The sequence below is a fragment of the Catharus ustulatus genome, chromosome 9 (assembly GCF_009819885.2).
Source record: "Catharus ustulatus isolate bCatUst1 chromosome 9, bCatUst1.pri.v2, whole genome shotgun sequence".
In the NCBI taxonomy this organism is placed as follows: Eukaryota; Metazoa; Chordata; class Aves; order Passeriformes; family Turdidae; genus Catharus; species Catharus ustulatus.
The window spans coordinates 32,602,141-32,617,275 of NC_046229.1; the positions used below are offsets into that span (position 1 = coordinate 32,602,141).

Consider the following 15,135-nt stretch of genomic DNA (forward strand, 5'->3'; position numbering starts at 1 on the left):
AGCAGCGGATCAATTTGCTGAGTAAGGATGATGCTCCCAGAGCACTGAGCTTAACTGCTCAAGAGGAACCACACAACCCTGTGGTCAATAAGCCCCCTCCTTGTGCACTCTTCACCATGATGGCAATGTCTAGTCTTCCTAAAAGATCCAAAACTTTGCTACATTCACCCTAAACTTCTCACTGAAGGGTAAAAACTTGCAACCATGATACTGGTCAGAAAAGGGGTTGAGACAGAGGAAAAGAAATCTGCTCAAGCAAAACATCTCCAACTTGCTTTTTATATGCATATTTTTTTTTATTATTATTATTTAGGGTAAAACCAAGTCCCAAGTCTCCAACTTATTTTTAGATCCAGGCAACTGGATGTCCCAGCCAGAGCACAAAGTGCACAAGCCAGTATTCTAAAAATGCCTTCCTCACATATAAAAAGGACCATGAGATAATTTATTGGAGAAATTCTGTAGTGTAAAAATCATACTTTAATGGGGAAAAAAAACCCAACCAAAAACAAAAACCAAGGCTGCCTCTCATCCCCAGCACAGCCCTTTTGAGGTGACAGTCACAAACATTCAGCATCCTCATCCTTCTTAAAGCCTCCAAAACAAGTCCTCTGCTTCACACCATCTCAGTGGGTTTGGGTGAAGCTGGATTCATTCCCTCTCACCCCAATGTCCTCTGGAAAGGGGCAGTCTGATTTCCTAAATAACAGTAGTGGCTGGGCCAAGGAAAACTAAAAGGATTATGTTCACTTAAGGACTCCCCTGACCATAGCTCAGGCTGACAACTCAACACAGATTAAATCATCCCAGAGACCTCATCAGTGCCAGCCCATGGGATGTGCCCCCAGATGGCTGCCAAGCTGCTGCCACCTCAGTTCTTGGAGTCTCACGGGCCTGGCCAGGGTCTCGGCTGGTGTCCTCCACCCACAGGCATGGGTACAGTAGGATGAGGAGGAGCCCTGGGGAGGCCTGACAAAGACTGACCCCTCCCAGCCATCGGACACATGCTGTTCCTTCACAATTGCAGTCCCGACACAATCGGCCCCCCTCAAGTGAGCCCCCAAGTTGGTGGTGTTTTTGAGAACAATAGCTCACATCTGGGACAGCTGTTTTCCCCAAAAGCACCCAGGCTGCTTACAGCTACTGGGCAGGGGTCCTGTGCCCTCGCTCACACGCAGATCATGTTCTCCATCTCCCACAGAGATGTGGTCACCCATGGGGGGAACTAAGCAGGTTCCTTCAGCAACTCACTGCCTGGAAGCTCCATGCCCACAGGAAGGTTGATGGGAGTGAGTGAGATTCATCCTCCTGCAGAGGCTTGTTGGACATTAACCCCTGAGCTTTCTGCCTTGGCAAGAAAAGAAGCGCACTACTGTGACTTTATTTCCTAATTTAGCACTCAGAAAAAAGCAGGGAAGCTTTGTGCACATCAACAAGATGGGACTGGGAGCCACCCCTTGGAGCTAGACACCTCTACACTCACGCTCTGGTGCTGCTCCCCCAGACCCGTGGGGTAACACAGCAAAGCTCTGGTCACACAAGAAGGGGGTATCACATGGAGCCTTCTGCCTTTGGAAGGTGCTCCCAAGAGCCTGCATGGACCTTTGGACTGCAGCACCTTTGTGCTTAGCTATTTCCCTCTGAAAAGAAGTAATTTCTGCAGTCCCACTGACCTCCAGCTACTGGATGGGCTGAGTCAGACCCTAGTATGCCACCTGTGCCTCAGAGGGAGTCTCCATGCTGGAGCCCCCACCACCACCTCCTCTGCCACAGCCATGCAGTCTCACAGCATCCCAAGTCCTCCCTCTTGGGAACAAAATCCCACTGCTGGGCTCCTGCAACTAAGCAGTGGTAACATACCAAATACTCTCTAATCAGAGATTATGTATCTCCATACTATCCAACACTTTGAGAAGATCAAAAGCAAATCTGGGGTCTTCACCCCCAAACTAGGGCTCTGGGTGGGCTGAGCCACCTTCACATGGGTGTAGCCTCCAAATCCCAAGCAACTTGGGATATTCTGCCCACCTGATATAATGGGCTATATCAAAAATATTCCCTTCTATTTTCGCTAAGTTTTAAAACTGTTATTTCATAGGAAGGCTCAGAGAAAAGGAACTTTCCTACAAGGAAAGAAGTTTTTCAACGAGTTCAAATCCAAGCACTCACAAAACTTTAAAGCATCCACCAACAAATCATCAGGCTCCAGAAAAAAAGTTCTCTTTACTACTGCACCGCCCACAGTCCCAGCAGGTGTACTAGAGAGTGGAAGCAGGAAGCTCAGAAGCCAGTGAACCCATCACTGTCACTTTTGGTGTCCCCAAAGCACTCCCCTCCTCACCACTTTAAAGTCCCAAGCCCAGCACTTGACACTTGGCTCTTTGCATACACTAGGACAATATTTGGGCACAGGCCAGCAGGACTCCAAGAGGTGCCAGAGGGAGCTCAAAAGAAGCCAGAGCTCAGGTTCTGAGCAGACAACTTCCTAGTGATGTAGTCCTCATAGGACCAACATAGTCTCTGCCACTCCCCAGGCACTGAAAATCACTGAAAGTACCCTCTCCCCATCCACCCTTCAAGCAACCAACTACCACAAGCAGCTGACACCTATCATCTCCAGATAAATCTGTTCTCAGCAACAGCACCAGCAGCCTGAGGCTGTACACAAGGCATTTACTTTTGCAATAATTTTGCATATACCTGCCCTCTTTCACAATAAGAAAGACCTACTAAAATTTCCTGTAGCAAGGGAGGAAGAAGGGGAAGGGAGTAGTTAATTTTAATGCTGTTTTACCATCTGGTTGGGATTAAGGGCTAAGCAGGTCAGCTCTGGCCCCAAGGTATCTCATTGCCTCACCTGCTCTCAATTTGACACCCTTTGTACTCTCAGGTCCAACCACACTCCGATGAACATCACCTGACAAGGGGCTGCTCAGATGCCTGGAGATAGCTCGGAGTGATTCCTTCTTCCTCATGGAAGAAGACTTTCACCAGAGACTTTTAGTAAGGTTAATCTGGATCAGCTTTTGAAGATAAGGCTTAAACCACAGGAGGCTCCCAAGCAGCCTTAGCCAATTAAGCACCAGTCCCTTACAAGGGAGGCTAGCTAAGCTTGTGTTAAAGCCCGTCCAGTTAATCAGGTACATTTTAACATCACAGCTTTAGTCATCCCAGCAGAGGCCACCAAGCCTGGAGACGCCAGGAATTTTTCACTTCCTTTTGTCACTTTGGTTGTTTCTGCCATTACTTTGACCAGCAAGATGAAAGGCCCAGCAGCTTTACCCTTACCCACTTTGCTCTCCAGACTCCCCTCCGGTTTTTCTTTTCACATTAACTGTGTCACACACCAGATTCTCGTTGACTAAGTGCCCGAGGGGGACCCTCGCTGAGTGTTAATTGCTGCTAATGAGCTGTTGCTGCTTTCCTTCCAAGAGCACCAATTACAGCAGCACTCAAACTCTGCAAGAAGAGAGGAGCCTGCAGAAAATTAAGGCAACTTTTGCTGCAGACCCTGCCATTGGACTGCCCAGCAACGGGTGGAAAATGCTTGAAGTCGGGATAAAACTGGGTGAAGGATAATAGTCAGTAACTCTCCTGATGTTTCCTGTCCCCTTGTTCCTCTCAAGGTGGACTAGGGATGAATGAGAAGTCTGTGACTTGTTTCCCATGTCTCCTGTTGGGGTTCCTTACAGGATGTCTACACACAGCTCTCTACCTGAGTTCTTGCTCCAGTCTCCTCCAGACACACATGGACAGTCGCACTGGTGGGTTTCACCTTTGGATGAGGGCCCAGCTGGCTCACAGCACAGCAGGACTTGTCTTGTTCCATGTGCTACCAGAGGAGGTGCAGGAGGGACTCAGCAATGTGTTTCAGTGCCCATTGATATAATTTCAGCATCAATCCTTATCCCAGCTTTTGCCTGGGCCACAGGTGGCTCCATTCCCACCAGAGTTTTCACAGAACCGTGAAATGGTGTGGGCTGGAAAAGATCTTAACTATCAACTCATTCCAATACCCTTCCAAAGGCACTGGAAGGTGTCCCAAAGACAGGGACACTTTCCACTATCCCAGGCTGCTCCCAGCCCTGTCCAACCTGGCCTTGGACACTTCCAGGGATGGGGCAGCCACAGCTTCTCTGGGCACCCTGTGCCAGGGCCTCACCATCCTCAGGGAAGCATTTCCTCCAAGTATCTAATCTAAACCTGACCTCCTTCAGCTGAGACCCATTTGCCCTTGTGCTGTCACTACATATCCTTGTAAAAAACATTTTCATAATCCTTCTTTCCAATTCTTACTTCTCTCCCCTGGGTGAGGGTATAAGCTGTAGCCCTGGAAGTATAATGAGATGCTCACCAGCTTAAGAAGCACTGAAGCCACCACTGTTCCTCAGTTCTTTCTTCTAATTTGCCTCTCTCTAAGATGCAGCCCAAGAGGAAATTTTAAATCAGGAATGTGTTAAGATAGGAAAACCTTTTGCTTGAGTGCTTAAAATTGTGAAGGACAAGACATGGTGTTGAGACTCTTCACCAAAATACATTGAATTTGTCTACAATGCTGGTAAGAAATTGCCCAGTATCTTGCTCTTTCTCAATTCAAATATTTTTGGCCGTAGTAAGAAACATTCACATCCAAACCACTCTTTGTGAAAGCCTTGAAATGAAGTAAAGGTTATTTGAGTCATGAAAAAAGATCCTATTTTTGGTCTTGCCATCTTGGCAAGGAAAGGAGATGCAGAGATTACCTGCAGTGGGGATTCCCTCTCTCGTGGTTGTCCCAAAGCCATAGCTCCCTCCTGGGCTCTGGCACAGGTATGAGGAAGCAGAGAGGTCTGGGTGAGCAGCAGCCAGCTTGCTGTGCTTCAGTTACAGACCCAAAGCTGTTGTTTGCATCAAAGCACCTGGCTCCTATTGTGCTGCCTTTCTGCAGTTTGTTAAATTTTATTTCATGTTATTTCTCCCATTTTGGCTTCCACCCTAAAAATCCTTCTGTAAGTTTGCCAGATTCCCTGCTCATTTAAGTATAATACCTTACATCAAATGAAGCAGTACTCAGCAGGAGCTCTGCCTGAACAAAACCGCTCAGGCTGAGGTCCCCAGCTTCTCTGTCTTGGGGTTCAACCACCAATTTTGGGGCGAATGCCACAAACCTGGCCATGCTTTTCAGCAAGCACAAGTTCATCTGGGTTTTTCCCAAGCACACACTACTAGCTTCCCAGCGGTTTTCCCACAAACATCTCTATTCTTCCCCAGAAACCATCCTCTGTAGGGATGAGCACAGGCAGGGTGGCTGTCCACCAGCATCACCAGATTGGACAGGGCTTTGAGCAATCTGGTCTAGTAAAAGGTGTCCCTGCCCATGGCAGGAGGGGTGAAACTGAATGCACTAGAAGTCCTTCCCACCCAAACCATTCAATGACTCCTTTTTTTCTGTGATCTCTGAAGAAGCCAGCCAAAAGCAGCTCAGAAGGCCTCAGCAGCAGCAGGATTCAACCCATGCCTCCTCATTTCCCAAATGCCAGGCACAGTGGATTTAATTTTTCTGAGTTTACCCTACAATCAATCATTCTTGTCCTCTGTGCAGACCAATGAGTTCTACGGAAAGAAAATTGCAAAAGATTTGTTATTTCCCTAGTGTTCCCATTTTCCCATTCCTTTCCTACAGAAGCAAGGGTTTTTTTGTTTTATTTTGTTTGTTTCCCAACTTTAAGGGGAAAATCCTGACAAATGGAAGCCCTGATTCATACCAGCAAAAATTTGGCCTTTTTCACTTTAAGGTGGGGCCATTCTTGTCTGAGGATGAAAACATTTCTCTAACTACACACAGAGGCAAGGACAGAGCCTTTGCCCTGCCAAAGCCAAGGCCAAGTGGTGTTGGGTGCTGATTGCCACCACAAGAGGAGAGTTGTTGTGCAGGTTTTCCATCTGCTACTTGATCAGGAAAGCACTGACACACTGTTTCACAGCATGGGAAACAAGGGGACAGGTGGCCACTGGGTGGCAATGGTGGCTGCCACCAAAGAGACTTCCAGAGGTGGGAAAACATCTAGGGAGGGTTGTTTGGGCAGGGACACAGTGTGATCCCTCTCTGTGTCACTGGGATGCACTGGAAGAAAGGCTCCCCATCCTCCTCCTGTGTTTTCTCAGGCAACTTAAGGATGGGTGAGAAAGACTCAGGAAGTGGAGAGGGCAAATGCTGCTCCTCTCTATCGCCATTGCCTAAACAGAGACACCAGCTTCCCTCCTTCCTCCGTGTCCTGCCTGGGAAGGAGCAGAGAGAAGAAGCAGACTTGGGAAAAGGGGATTTATGGCTACAGCCTATCTGCTCCTAGAGCCCAGGGAAAGAAAAGCAAAGGAGAAAGAAGATCAAAGGACAGATGTGTCCCTAAAACTCTCCCTTGCAACTTTTCTTGACAGATGCTGCCATCTGTGCTGCACTGCTCCTGCTCCAGTGGACACCTCTGCCTGTCACTGAGAGCCAACAGCAGGGAATGGATTTTCTCTGATACTGATACAGAAACGGCTTTAAATAAAACAAAAAAAGGAAAAACCATGACTTTTTTTCTCCTTTCCACATCTCCATCCATATAGTACATTTAACAGAGCCCCGACTGCTGGAAGCCATCAACACGGCTGTCAGGACTTCAGAGGCTGCAGCAAGGAGGGCAGGTGGGTGCAAGTCACCGACTGCACTATTTTGAGCACAAATTAAGAAATCAGACTTTAGACATATCCAGGGAAGGTGGGAAAGGGCAACAGTTCCCCTACTACATGCCATGCAGGGGATCAGAGTAAGCAATATCCTTCGCAGGGGCTCTCTGCCCACACCAGGGATGCCCACATTCCCACAGGCATGTAACCAGTGGCTGGCAGCTCTGCACTGGGAATCCCCCTGGGGGGCAAAACCACTTGCTGGCAGGACTTCACAGAGGGGATGCCATGTCACGCTGTAGGATTTACTTCTTTTGATGGCAAACACACCCACCCATGGGAAAATGCCCCTCTGCCTTCCCGCACTGGAAAGCCACTGGTCAGAAGCAACACCCAGGTGCAGAACAGGTGTTGAGAGGGGACATCCCACCCCTTGACATACCACCCCCCACAAGCCCCAGCCTACCGCTGGGGCGAGTCAGGGTCGAAGCAGGTCCTGGCCACGTTAGTGGCCCGCGGGTCGCAGCAGTCGCCATCGTCAAAGTCGTCCAACATGTTGTTGCACTCCATGTGACAGACACCATCACGGCGCTTCCAGGAGAAACAGCGGCCGGGCCTTCGGCAGTCGCCGCCATCGTAGCCGGTGAGGGGGTGCTCGCACTCGGGGTCACAGCGCTCGTTCCCCACCTTGCTGGGCTCACAGCCCAGGAGGACAGCGCGGCGGCGCAGAGACGAGTTGTGTACCTCCAGCAAGCTGAGCTGCCAGGAGATGTTGTAGGGCTGGAAAGCTTCACTCAGAGCCTGGTGCTGCCGCCAAATCTGTTCCCAGCTGACCGTGGGCCGCCCGCCATCATCCTCCGCCAGGTTCACCACACGGTACCGCACCACCTTCCAGTTCCGCAGCGGCCAGTGCTGGTTGTAGTGGGAGACCAGCTCCACATTATCGCAGGCAGTCTGCCCACAGGCAGGGGGGCCCAGCGGCCGTAGGATGGGGGATGGTGGGGACAGCAACACCCACTGCTGGGGGAAGGCACCCTCCCGAAAAGGCATCCAGCATTCCTCCGGGGTGGCAAAGCCAGCAGCCAGAGCCAGCCCTGCCGTCTCCTCAGCCACCTCCTCTAGAAAGGAACGCTGGAGTTGGGACTGGGACAGGGCACCGTGCCACAGAGCTAGCCCAGCCAGGTGTCCTCGGAAAGTGTGGGTGGTTCCCCAGGCGTCCCCTCCCAGCAGCAGCGTGCGACAGGAGGACATGAAGGCACTGTGCAGGGGTCCCTCCTGCCCGCTGGAACGGCCGACTCGCACCCCATCGACATAGAGGGCCATCCACTGCCCATCGTAGCTGGCGGCCAGGTGTGTCCATGCCTCAGGGCGGTAGCGGTGGTGGGAGGTCACCTCGGTGGCAGTGGTTGCCCGGTCTGTGCGGAGGGAGAAGAAGAAGCGGGCGTCCTTCTTGCCGCTGAGCTGCAGGGCACGGATACCCAGTGCCCAGCCCTTGTCACTGGCTGAGTGCGAGCAGTTGTTGAAGACACCTGCAGCAGGTCAGGGACAGGGATGGAGAGAGAGAAGAGAGATGTTAAGGACCAGACAGCATCACCACTCCTCCTTGGAGCACAGGCTGGGTCCTCGGCAGCAGGTAAATGAAAGTGCCCAGAGGCTGGGGAGTGTCACCCACCCGGAGTGATACCCTAGCCCCTATTCAAAACTATTTGCATGAGTAGGTGGAGTAGCCAGGAAGAATGGCAGAGCCAGAGAGGCAGAATAGAGAGGGGAGGAAGAGCGTGGATGGGAGGAGGGGCTGAAGAGTGAGGTGTTTCTGAGTTGCTCTCTGTAGGAGTGCTCCAGCGGGATGGGATTAGAGGCTAAGCTTTTTATCTGTGAGCCAAAGCTTTTAAGAATTAGAGCACAGCAACCCAAAGCAATACAGGCTCCTCCAGGGACTGCTTCCCCAACAGCTTCCAGGCAGATTTACAGCTCTCATTTATGCTCCAGTTTCCCTCCCAGTCATGCATCCAGTGCTGATGGGAGAGGGTTGGAGAGGGCTATGCTGCCTCCAGCCTGGCGAGTGCAATCCTCAGCCCCTAAGGTCAACTGAACATAAATCCATTCCCAGGAATAGCCTCTCCCTCTGCGCCCAAGCATGTTGCAAACCTGTGTTAGGCTGGGCAGGACCTGGAGCTGTGCTGACTTTCCCTCAGACTGCTGAGTGTCCACAGCAAAGAACCAGAGGCTTGCATGCACGGAATGCCCTTGGGAATCAGTGGCCATAAGGCACTTAAACACTGGCAAGGATAAAGGGACCTGCTGCTTGAAAAAAACATCTCTGGGCTCTTAAACACCACAGCCAGAATGTTCATGCAGGTCACTGGCTGAGGTGAATGAGTTTGAAGTCACTCTTTGAGCAACCAGTGGTGTCTTCTGGGGGCACCGTGCTCTCTCATTCATCACCCCAATAAACAGTGTCCCAGTGCTGAAAAACTTGCTGCCATGCCCAGACACTCTTTTTACGTTTCTGCTGCAGTATTTCTTATTCTCCATTCTGCTTTTCCTGCCGCATGGATTCTCCTGCCCCTCACTGTGCCATTCCTATCACATACACTGCCTGTCCATCTTCATGGCATCAGGATCTTGTGGTCCAAAACAAAGCACTCCTGCCTGTGCCACTGTCTTGCCTGTCCCTGGGGATACCCCACCTGCTGCCAGAATTGCAAAGATGCCAGTAGAGAGAAGCAGAGGTGTAGAACAAAAGGAGCTCCAGGAGGAATAGGATCTCCTGGCTCTTATCCAGGGGGTGTGTCTGAAGCCAGGCTACCATGACCCCACACTTCCCCCTTAAAAACATGGCTGGCAAAGGTCACCCCAGGAAGCAGCATCCCTCCCTTCATCCATCACCAAGGGCAAGATGGGTGGTGGCCTCTAAACCATCCCACGGCTGTAACCACCCTGGGCATGGATCCCTGTCACTGCTCACTACAAAGGCAGCCACGCACAAAGCCTCCGTGGGCGGATGGGTTTTGGCCAGCTCTTGTTCTCTGTGGATTGTGAAAGGGAAGCAGAAAGACCAGGGCAAGCTGAGAGAGGGAGAAGCCAAAAAGCAGGAGGCGAGCAAAGGAGCCTTGCAGAAGTGAGAAGGCAAAGCTGGAGAGTACTTTTGGGCTGGGTGCTAGCTGAAACATGCTGAGACCTGCACACTCAAAAGCCATCTTTTGGTCCTCACTAAGGTTGAGGAAACAGGGCTTGATACCTTTCCTCTTGGGAAAACTCATGTAGTTTACCTTGAAATGATTCTGAATGCCCAATATTTGATTGAACCCCAAGATAAAAATGGGAAAAACAGCATCAGGGATGGAACCCTGGGGTGAGTGTAAGCTATCATCCTCACAAACCCATGCTGGAGCAAAGACTTGCCTGGCAGTGCCTGATGAGTTCAAAAGAAATTTAAGTGAGCCCAGAACCAGGTATAAGGACTTCATCAAAGTGCTCAAAGGTACGTAAGTAAGGCCACGGCCATCTCTACAACACAGGAGGAAAATCAGTAAAGCAGCAGCTGGTGCATCCTAGATGTGGCCAGGGATGACATCTCCACATCAGCAGCAGCGAAGGTTCTGCAGGCAGAGCAGCATGTCCCACAGCTGGCAGCCACTGCAGAATAGTGTCACAAAAACGGTCTAGCACCAGGTCCTGACATCTCTTAAGGGCTTTCATGAGAAATCATCAGGGAAGCAGTTTTAAGACCCCTGAGTTTGCCAAGGAGCTTAGTATTTTGTCCTGAGGCAACTCACCAGAAGGGAAAGCTGTTTGTAGAAGTGTGAGGTATCTCCTCAGCAGCTCTAAAAACAACTCTGCCTCTGATCCCTCAGGCGGGAACGGGGAGCTCTAGCCTAGTTTATGCTGTTCACCTGTGCCTTAGGGGAATGCCTCTGGGGGTTGAAACGAGAGTTGTTGGCAACAGCGCAAAGAAATTTGAAGAGGAAGGTACCTGCCAGGGAAGGTCATGAAGAAAAAGCCCACAAAGAGATCAAGTGTGCCCCTTTGTAAGGACCACACTGCAAGCAGTCTCTCCCACTGGGGCCAGAAGTTTTGTAGCACAAGGAATAGCTTTCAGTCATGCTTTGAGACTCCGATACTGGGGGAAAATTGGCTGCTTAAGCTCCAGAGGGTCTGACAAAGGCTGGGAGCCTCTAGTCATGATCACCCCTCAGGGTATGCAGTGGGAACCAGCTTAGGCACCCAAGGAGGACATCTGGATTTAGACACAGCAGATGTTTGGGATGGTCTCTGGTGAAAGATCTGACCTAACAAAATCACCTACAATCTGAATAAAAACAAACCTCAGCCTGGCACAAAGAGAAGTTCCTTGGGGTTCACCAGAAGCAGAGCGGGCGTAGATGGAAGTGCGATAAAAAAGGTGGAAAAGGAAACAGCATCACATGAAAGGACTCTCATCTGCTGCCCAAAATGAGAAGGACAAGAAAGAAGGACCAAGGAAGAAGTTTCCTCCCCTAACAGTGGCTGTGGCAGGTTATACCCCAGCAGAAATCCTCCCATGAATGAGTGACTAAGCAGGATAAACAATCCACCCATCCAGGGTGGCCCTGAGGCAAAATGTGGCATCTAGGGGAAAAAACCGCCAACTCCTGAGCCTTCAATCCAAGCAGCAGTGACAGTAGCTCACAGCTGGGACAGCTTGCGTTCCATAATCAGAGTGGATCAGCCTGCCCTTATTTCCCAGCACTGATGCTGGGAGAGGTCAGCTCTGCCCTGCTTTCCTCCTGCCTTTCCTCACTCATGGACACTTGCAGCATCTCCAGCTCCTGTACACCTCTGAACAACCTCATGCTCAGTTGCCTTTCAACAGAGCAGAATCAGCAGATTAGGAGCAGACTCGGCACCTGCCGAGGGCTGGCAGCTGCTTCTATCACCTGCTCACACAAAATGCCAGCAGCACTGACTGGACTGGGACCCCTTTGGCCACTCACACCCAGGCCCTTTGGTCCCAAATGCAGGGAGACAGTGGGAAGTGAACAGTGACTCAGACAGCCAGAGGTTCCTGGGGCTGACTCAAATCCTGGAGGATATTACTCTAGTGAATGCCAGCACTCACGGGTGGTGCTTTCAGCACTAACAACTCTCCCACCCTCCAGAAGGAAATTAAAAAATAAAGAATTAAAAAAAATAATAATAAAACTCTGCTGGCTAGCTAGGAAACTCAAAACCCAGCACCTGCAGACCAGACCAGATGCCAACAGCTGTGCTGCTGATGTGAAGACTGGGAACTGTGGTCCATGCATCCCAAGGTGCTTCCTGCCAGCAGTGTTTGTGTCTGGGTACAAGCTTGGCAGGGCAGTGCAGGGATGCTAGGAAGTTTGGTAGTTTCCTTGTACAGCCTAGTACATGGTTGGTTTTCCTCTCTGCCAGAGACTCCAGCCTGTCCCTCCTACCTTTTCCACAGCATAGGTGTGGTTATTGCCCTCTAACCGAGGAGAAAAATCAAAGAGACCAGACAAAGCAGAGGGAGGTTCAGTGTAATGATCCCAAGCCAGGGGAGAGTTAGGCTAGAGAGAGGGATTCCCCAGTCAGCTTGGCTGGGGCAGCACAGAAACACAGGAGCCCCCACTGAGGTGACCACAAATATCCTGGCACGGCCATCTGTTCCCAACCCTTCCTAGCATCCCTGCACTGCCCTGCCGAGCTTGTACCCAGACACAAACACTTCATGGCTGAATGAAGCACCACTGCAGGAGGTGACATCTGTTCCACTCTGTGCCTGTGTGCCAGTCTTCTCTTTGTCCTCAGCTTCTCCATCACAGGATCATTAAGGTTGGGCAAAACCCTTTAAGGTCAAGTCCAACAGTTAACCTAGCACTGCCAAGCCCACAAATAAACCACGTCCCTAAGCACCACATCTATACATTTTTAACACTTCCAGGAATGGTGATTCCACCAATTCCCAGCGCAGTCTCTTCCAGCGCATGACAACTCTTTCAGAGAAGAAATTTTTCTTAGTATCCAATATGAACGTGTCTTGGCACAATTTGAGGTAATTTGCTTGTTACTCAGGAGAAGAGAGAGCCAACTACACTCTCCTTCCAGGTAGTTGTGGAGAGCAATAAGGTACCCCCTGAGCCTTCTTTTCTCCAGGCAGAACCGCCTCAGCTCCCTCACAGGACTCACTCATCCCTTGCCTGTTTCTCAGCAAGCTCTTGAGGAGGCAGTTATGGGTAGAATAAGACCCTGGGGCCGCCCCGTGCCCCGCAGCCGTTCCGCAGAGCGCTCGGGGCCGCAGCCCGGGGAGCGGAGCGGGGCCGGCCCTGAGCGCGGCGCGGCTGCCACCGTGCGGCCACCGCCCCAGGGACCGCCGGGAGCCCCGGAAAGCTTCAGCGTGCTCGGAGCCCCGAGCAGGGGGAACTCGGTGGGCTGGGGGGGAGGGCGAGGAGGATCGGAGGGAGCGTATCACCCAGAGGGACCTTCTAGCTCCCGGCGAGGGAAGACGGAAAAGCCAGATGGGGATGGAGTTGGGGGGAGAGGGGGGCGGGCTGGGAGGACGGGGTGGGTGGAAACAGGGGAGGGAATCGTTTAGGGTTTGGTCTCAAGGGAAGGAGGAATATTCTACACCCGCGGTGCTGAGAACACGGGTGTGGGCGCGGAGTGTCAACTGCCAGAGCGGGGAAGTCAGGGAGTCCCCCGTGCGGATGTTTGAGGAGGATCGCGAGGTGTCGGGTCCCCCTCCCTCCCTGCCAGGGTTTACCTGCGATGATGGCCGGATTGTTCTGTCCGCCCTCCGCCTTCACCCACAGCTCCAGGGTGAACTCCTCCCGCGGGACTGCGGGCAGCGCCTCCGCCCGCGCCGCCAGCTGCTCCCGGCCGCCCGAGAAGTACAGGGCAGGCAGCGGCCGCTCCCGGACAGGGTCCGGCACCTGCGGCTCCTTGCGCCGCCGCCTCTCCCCCCGGCCCCGACCCCGGCCGTCCGCCTCGCCCTCCGGCTCTTCTCCTCCTCCCCTGGCTCCCCGCGGTCTCCGGCCCCGCGAGGTTGAAGCTCCGAGAGCCCCGTGCGCGGCGGGACCCTGCGGGTACAGCCCGTACGGGTGATGCGGAGGGGCGGCGCGGCGGCTCGGAGCCTTCATCCCGCACCCTGAGACCGGCGGGGGCTCCCCGCGGGCCAGGCTGAGCGCCGCCAGCAGCAGCGCGGCCAGGGGGGCTCCGCCGCGTAGCATCCTCCTTGGGAACGAAGTTTGGGGGCTGGGAGGTTGGGGAGAGTGGCCGCGGGGGAAATAGGATGTTCAGGGGGGCGGCGGGCGGCAGCGCCGGGGCACAGTCCCCCGCCCCCGCCGCAGCCGCTGCCCCCAACTTTTCCCCGGCACCGCTCTCCTCCCTTCTGCTCCTGTGAGAGGAGGAGGAGGAGGAAGAGGAGGAGAGGAAAATCCGAGAGCAACGCGGCGGGGACCCCACTTCTGCCTGCAGTCGGGGCTCCCGGGGCGCGGCGGACCTTGCGCGGCTCTCGGCGCTGCCCGACTCTGCCTGCGGGAGCGGGGTATGCGTTAGTCGCCCTTATCTAGAAAGCCCCGAGGCGCTCCGCTCCCCCCCCCACCCCCCCCACCTCAAGGAGGGGTGTGGAGGGGGGGCTGCCCTTATTTAAAGATGATTATGTCCAATCTAATAAACCCCGAGCGGAGCTTCGCCCTCCCTTCCCTCCGCCCTCCCGAGCGCTGCCCAGGATACTGGCGGGGAGGGGATGCGAAGGAGACACAACCCTCCGGGCGTTGGGTCCCCTCCACACCCCCTTCCCGCTCTAGAGGTTTTGGGACAGCACCTGCCCTGTCCCTGCCCGTGTTTTCTCCTGTTGGAGCTCCCACCTCGCCTCCATCCTCCATCTCCATCACTTACAGGGGAGGAAAGTAAGCTGAAAGGAGGGGACACCCTCCCTCAGCCCTGCCCCAGGCGAGGGGAGAGGTTGTCTTGGACTCAGAGTCCCTCCTCGGCAAGATATTTTTCTGTTTTTTCTTGCTTTTATTATTTTTGTCCTTTCCCAAACAATGGCACGTGCATAAAGGTGTGGTGGAGGTGCCTTACCACAGGATGCAAACCACATCCAAAAGCCAAAAACCCCCCTATGAATGCACCAAGGGAGTGGGCAGCAGTGTGAGAAGCATCTCATCCACCCTCTGCCAGAGGAGAATTTCTCAAAGCATACAGGTGAGAAAACAAACCCCCTAAGTTTTCTCTTGGTTCCCAAGACTCCCTCACACAAGCACATGGCATAGAGATTAAGAAAACTTCAGCAAGGAGATTCAGTGAGATGAGAAGCTTTTTAATGCTTCCTTTTCATTATTACTATTTTTTTTTCAGTCCCAAACGCTATCTGTGGCGGTCAGTCTGAAGCTGGGTTGCCAGCGAAAGCTGGGAGGCCCGTTGCAGGGTATAGGCTTTCAAACCAGCAAGGCAGGAGGGAAGCGTTTTAAGAATAAATGGCAGGAGCTGGCTGTGTGGAGT

At 52.7% G+C, this 15,135-nt stretch overlaps 1 protein-coding gene across 1 annotated transcript in view; it reads right to left on the bottom strand.

Annotated features, from left to right (window-relative positions):
* The window catches only part of PAPPA2 (pappalysin 2), an 87,258-nt gene extending 73,399 nt beyond the window's left edge, over positions 1-13,859 (bottom strand). The window contains exons 1-2 of the mRNA XM_033067612.1: positions 13,394-13,859; positions 7,115-8,177 (exon numbers count right to left, since the gene is read on the bottom strand). Coding sequence (XP_032923503.1) covers positions 7,115-8,177; positions 13,394-13,859 — 1,529 coding nt within the window. The remainder of the gene's footprint in view (positions 1-7,114; positions 8,178-13,393) is intronic.
* Between the last annotated feature and the right edge of the window lie 1,276 nt (positions 13,860-15,135).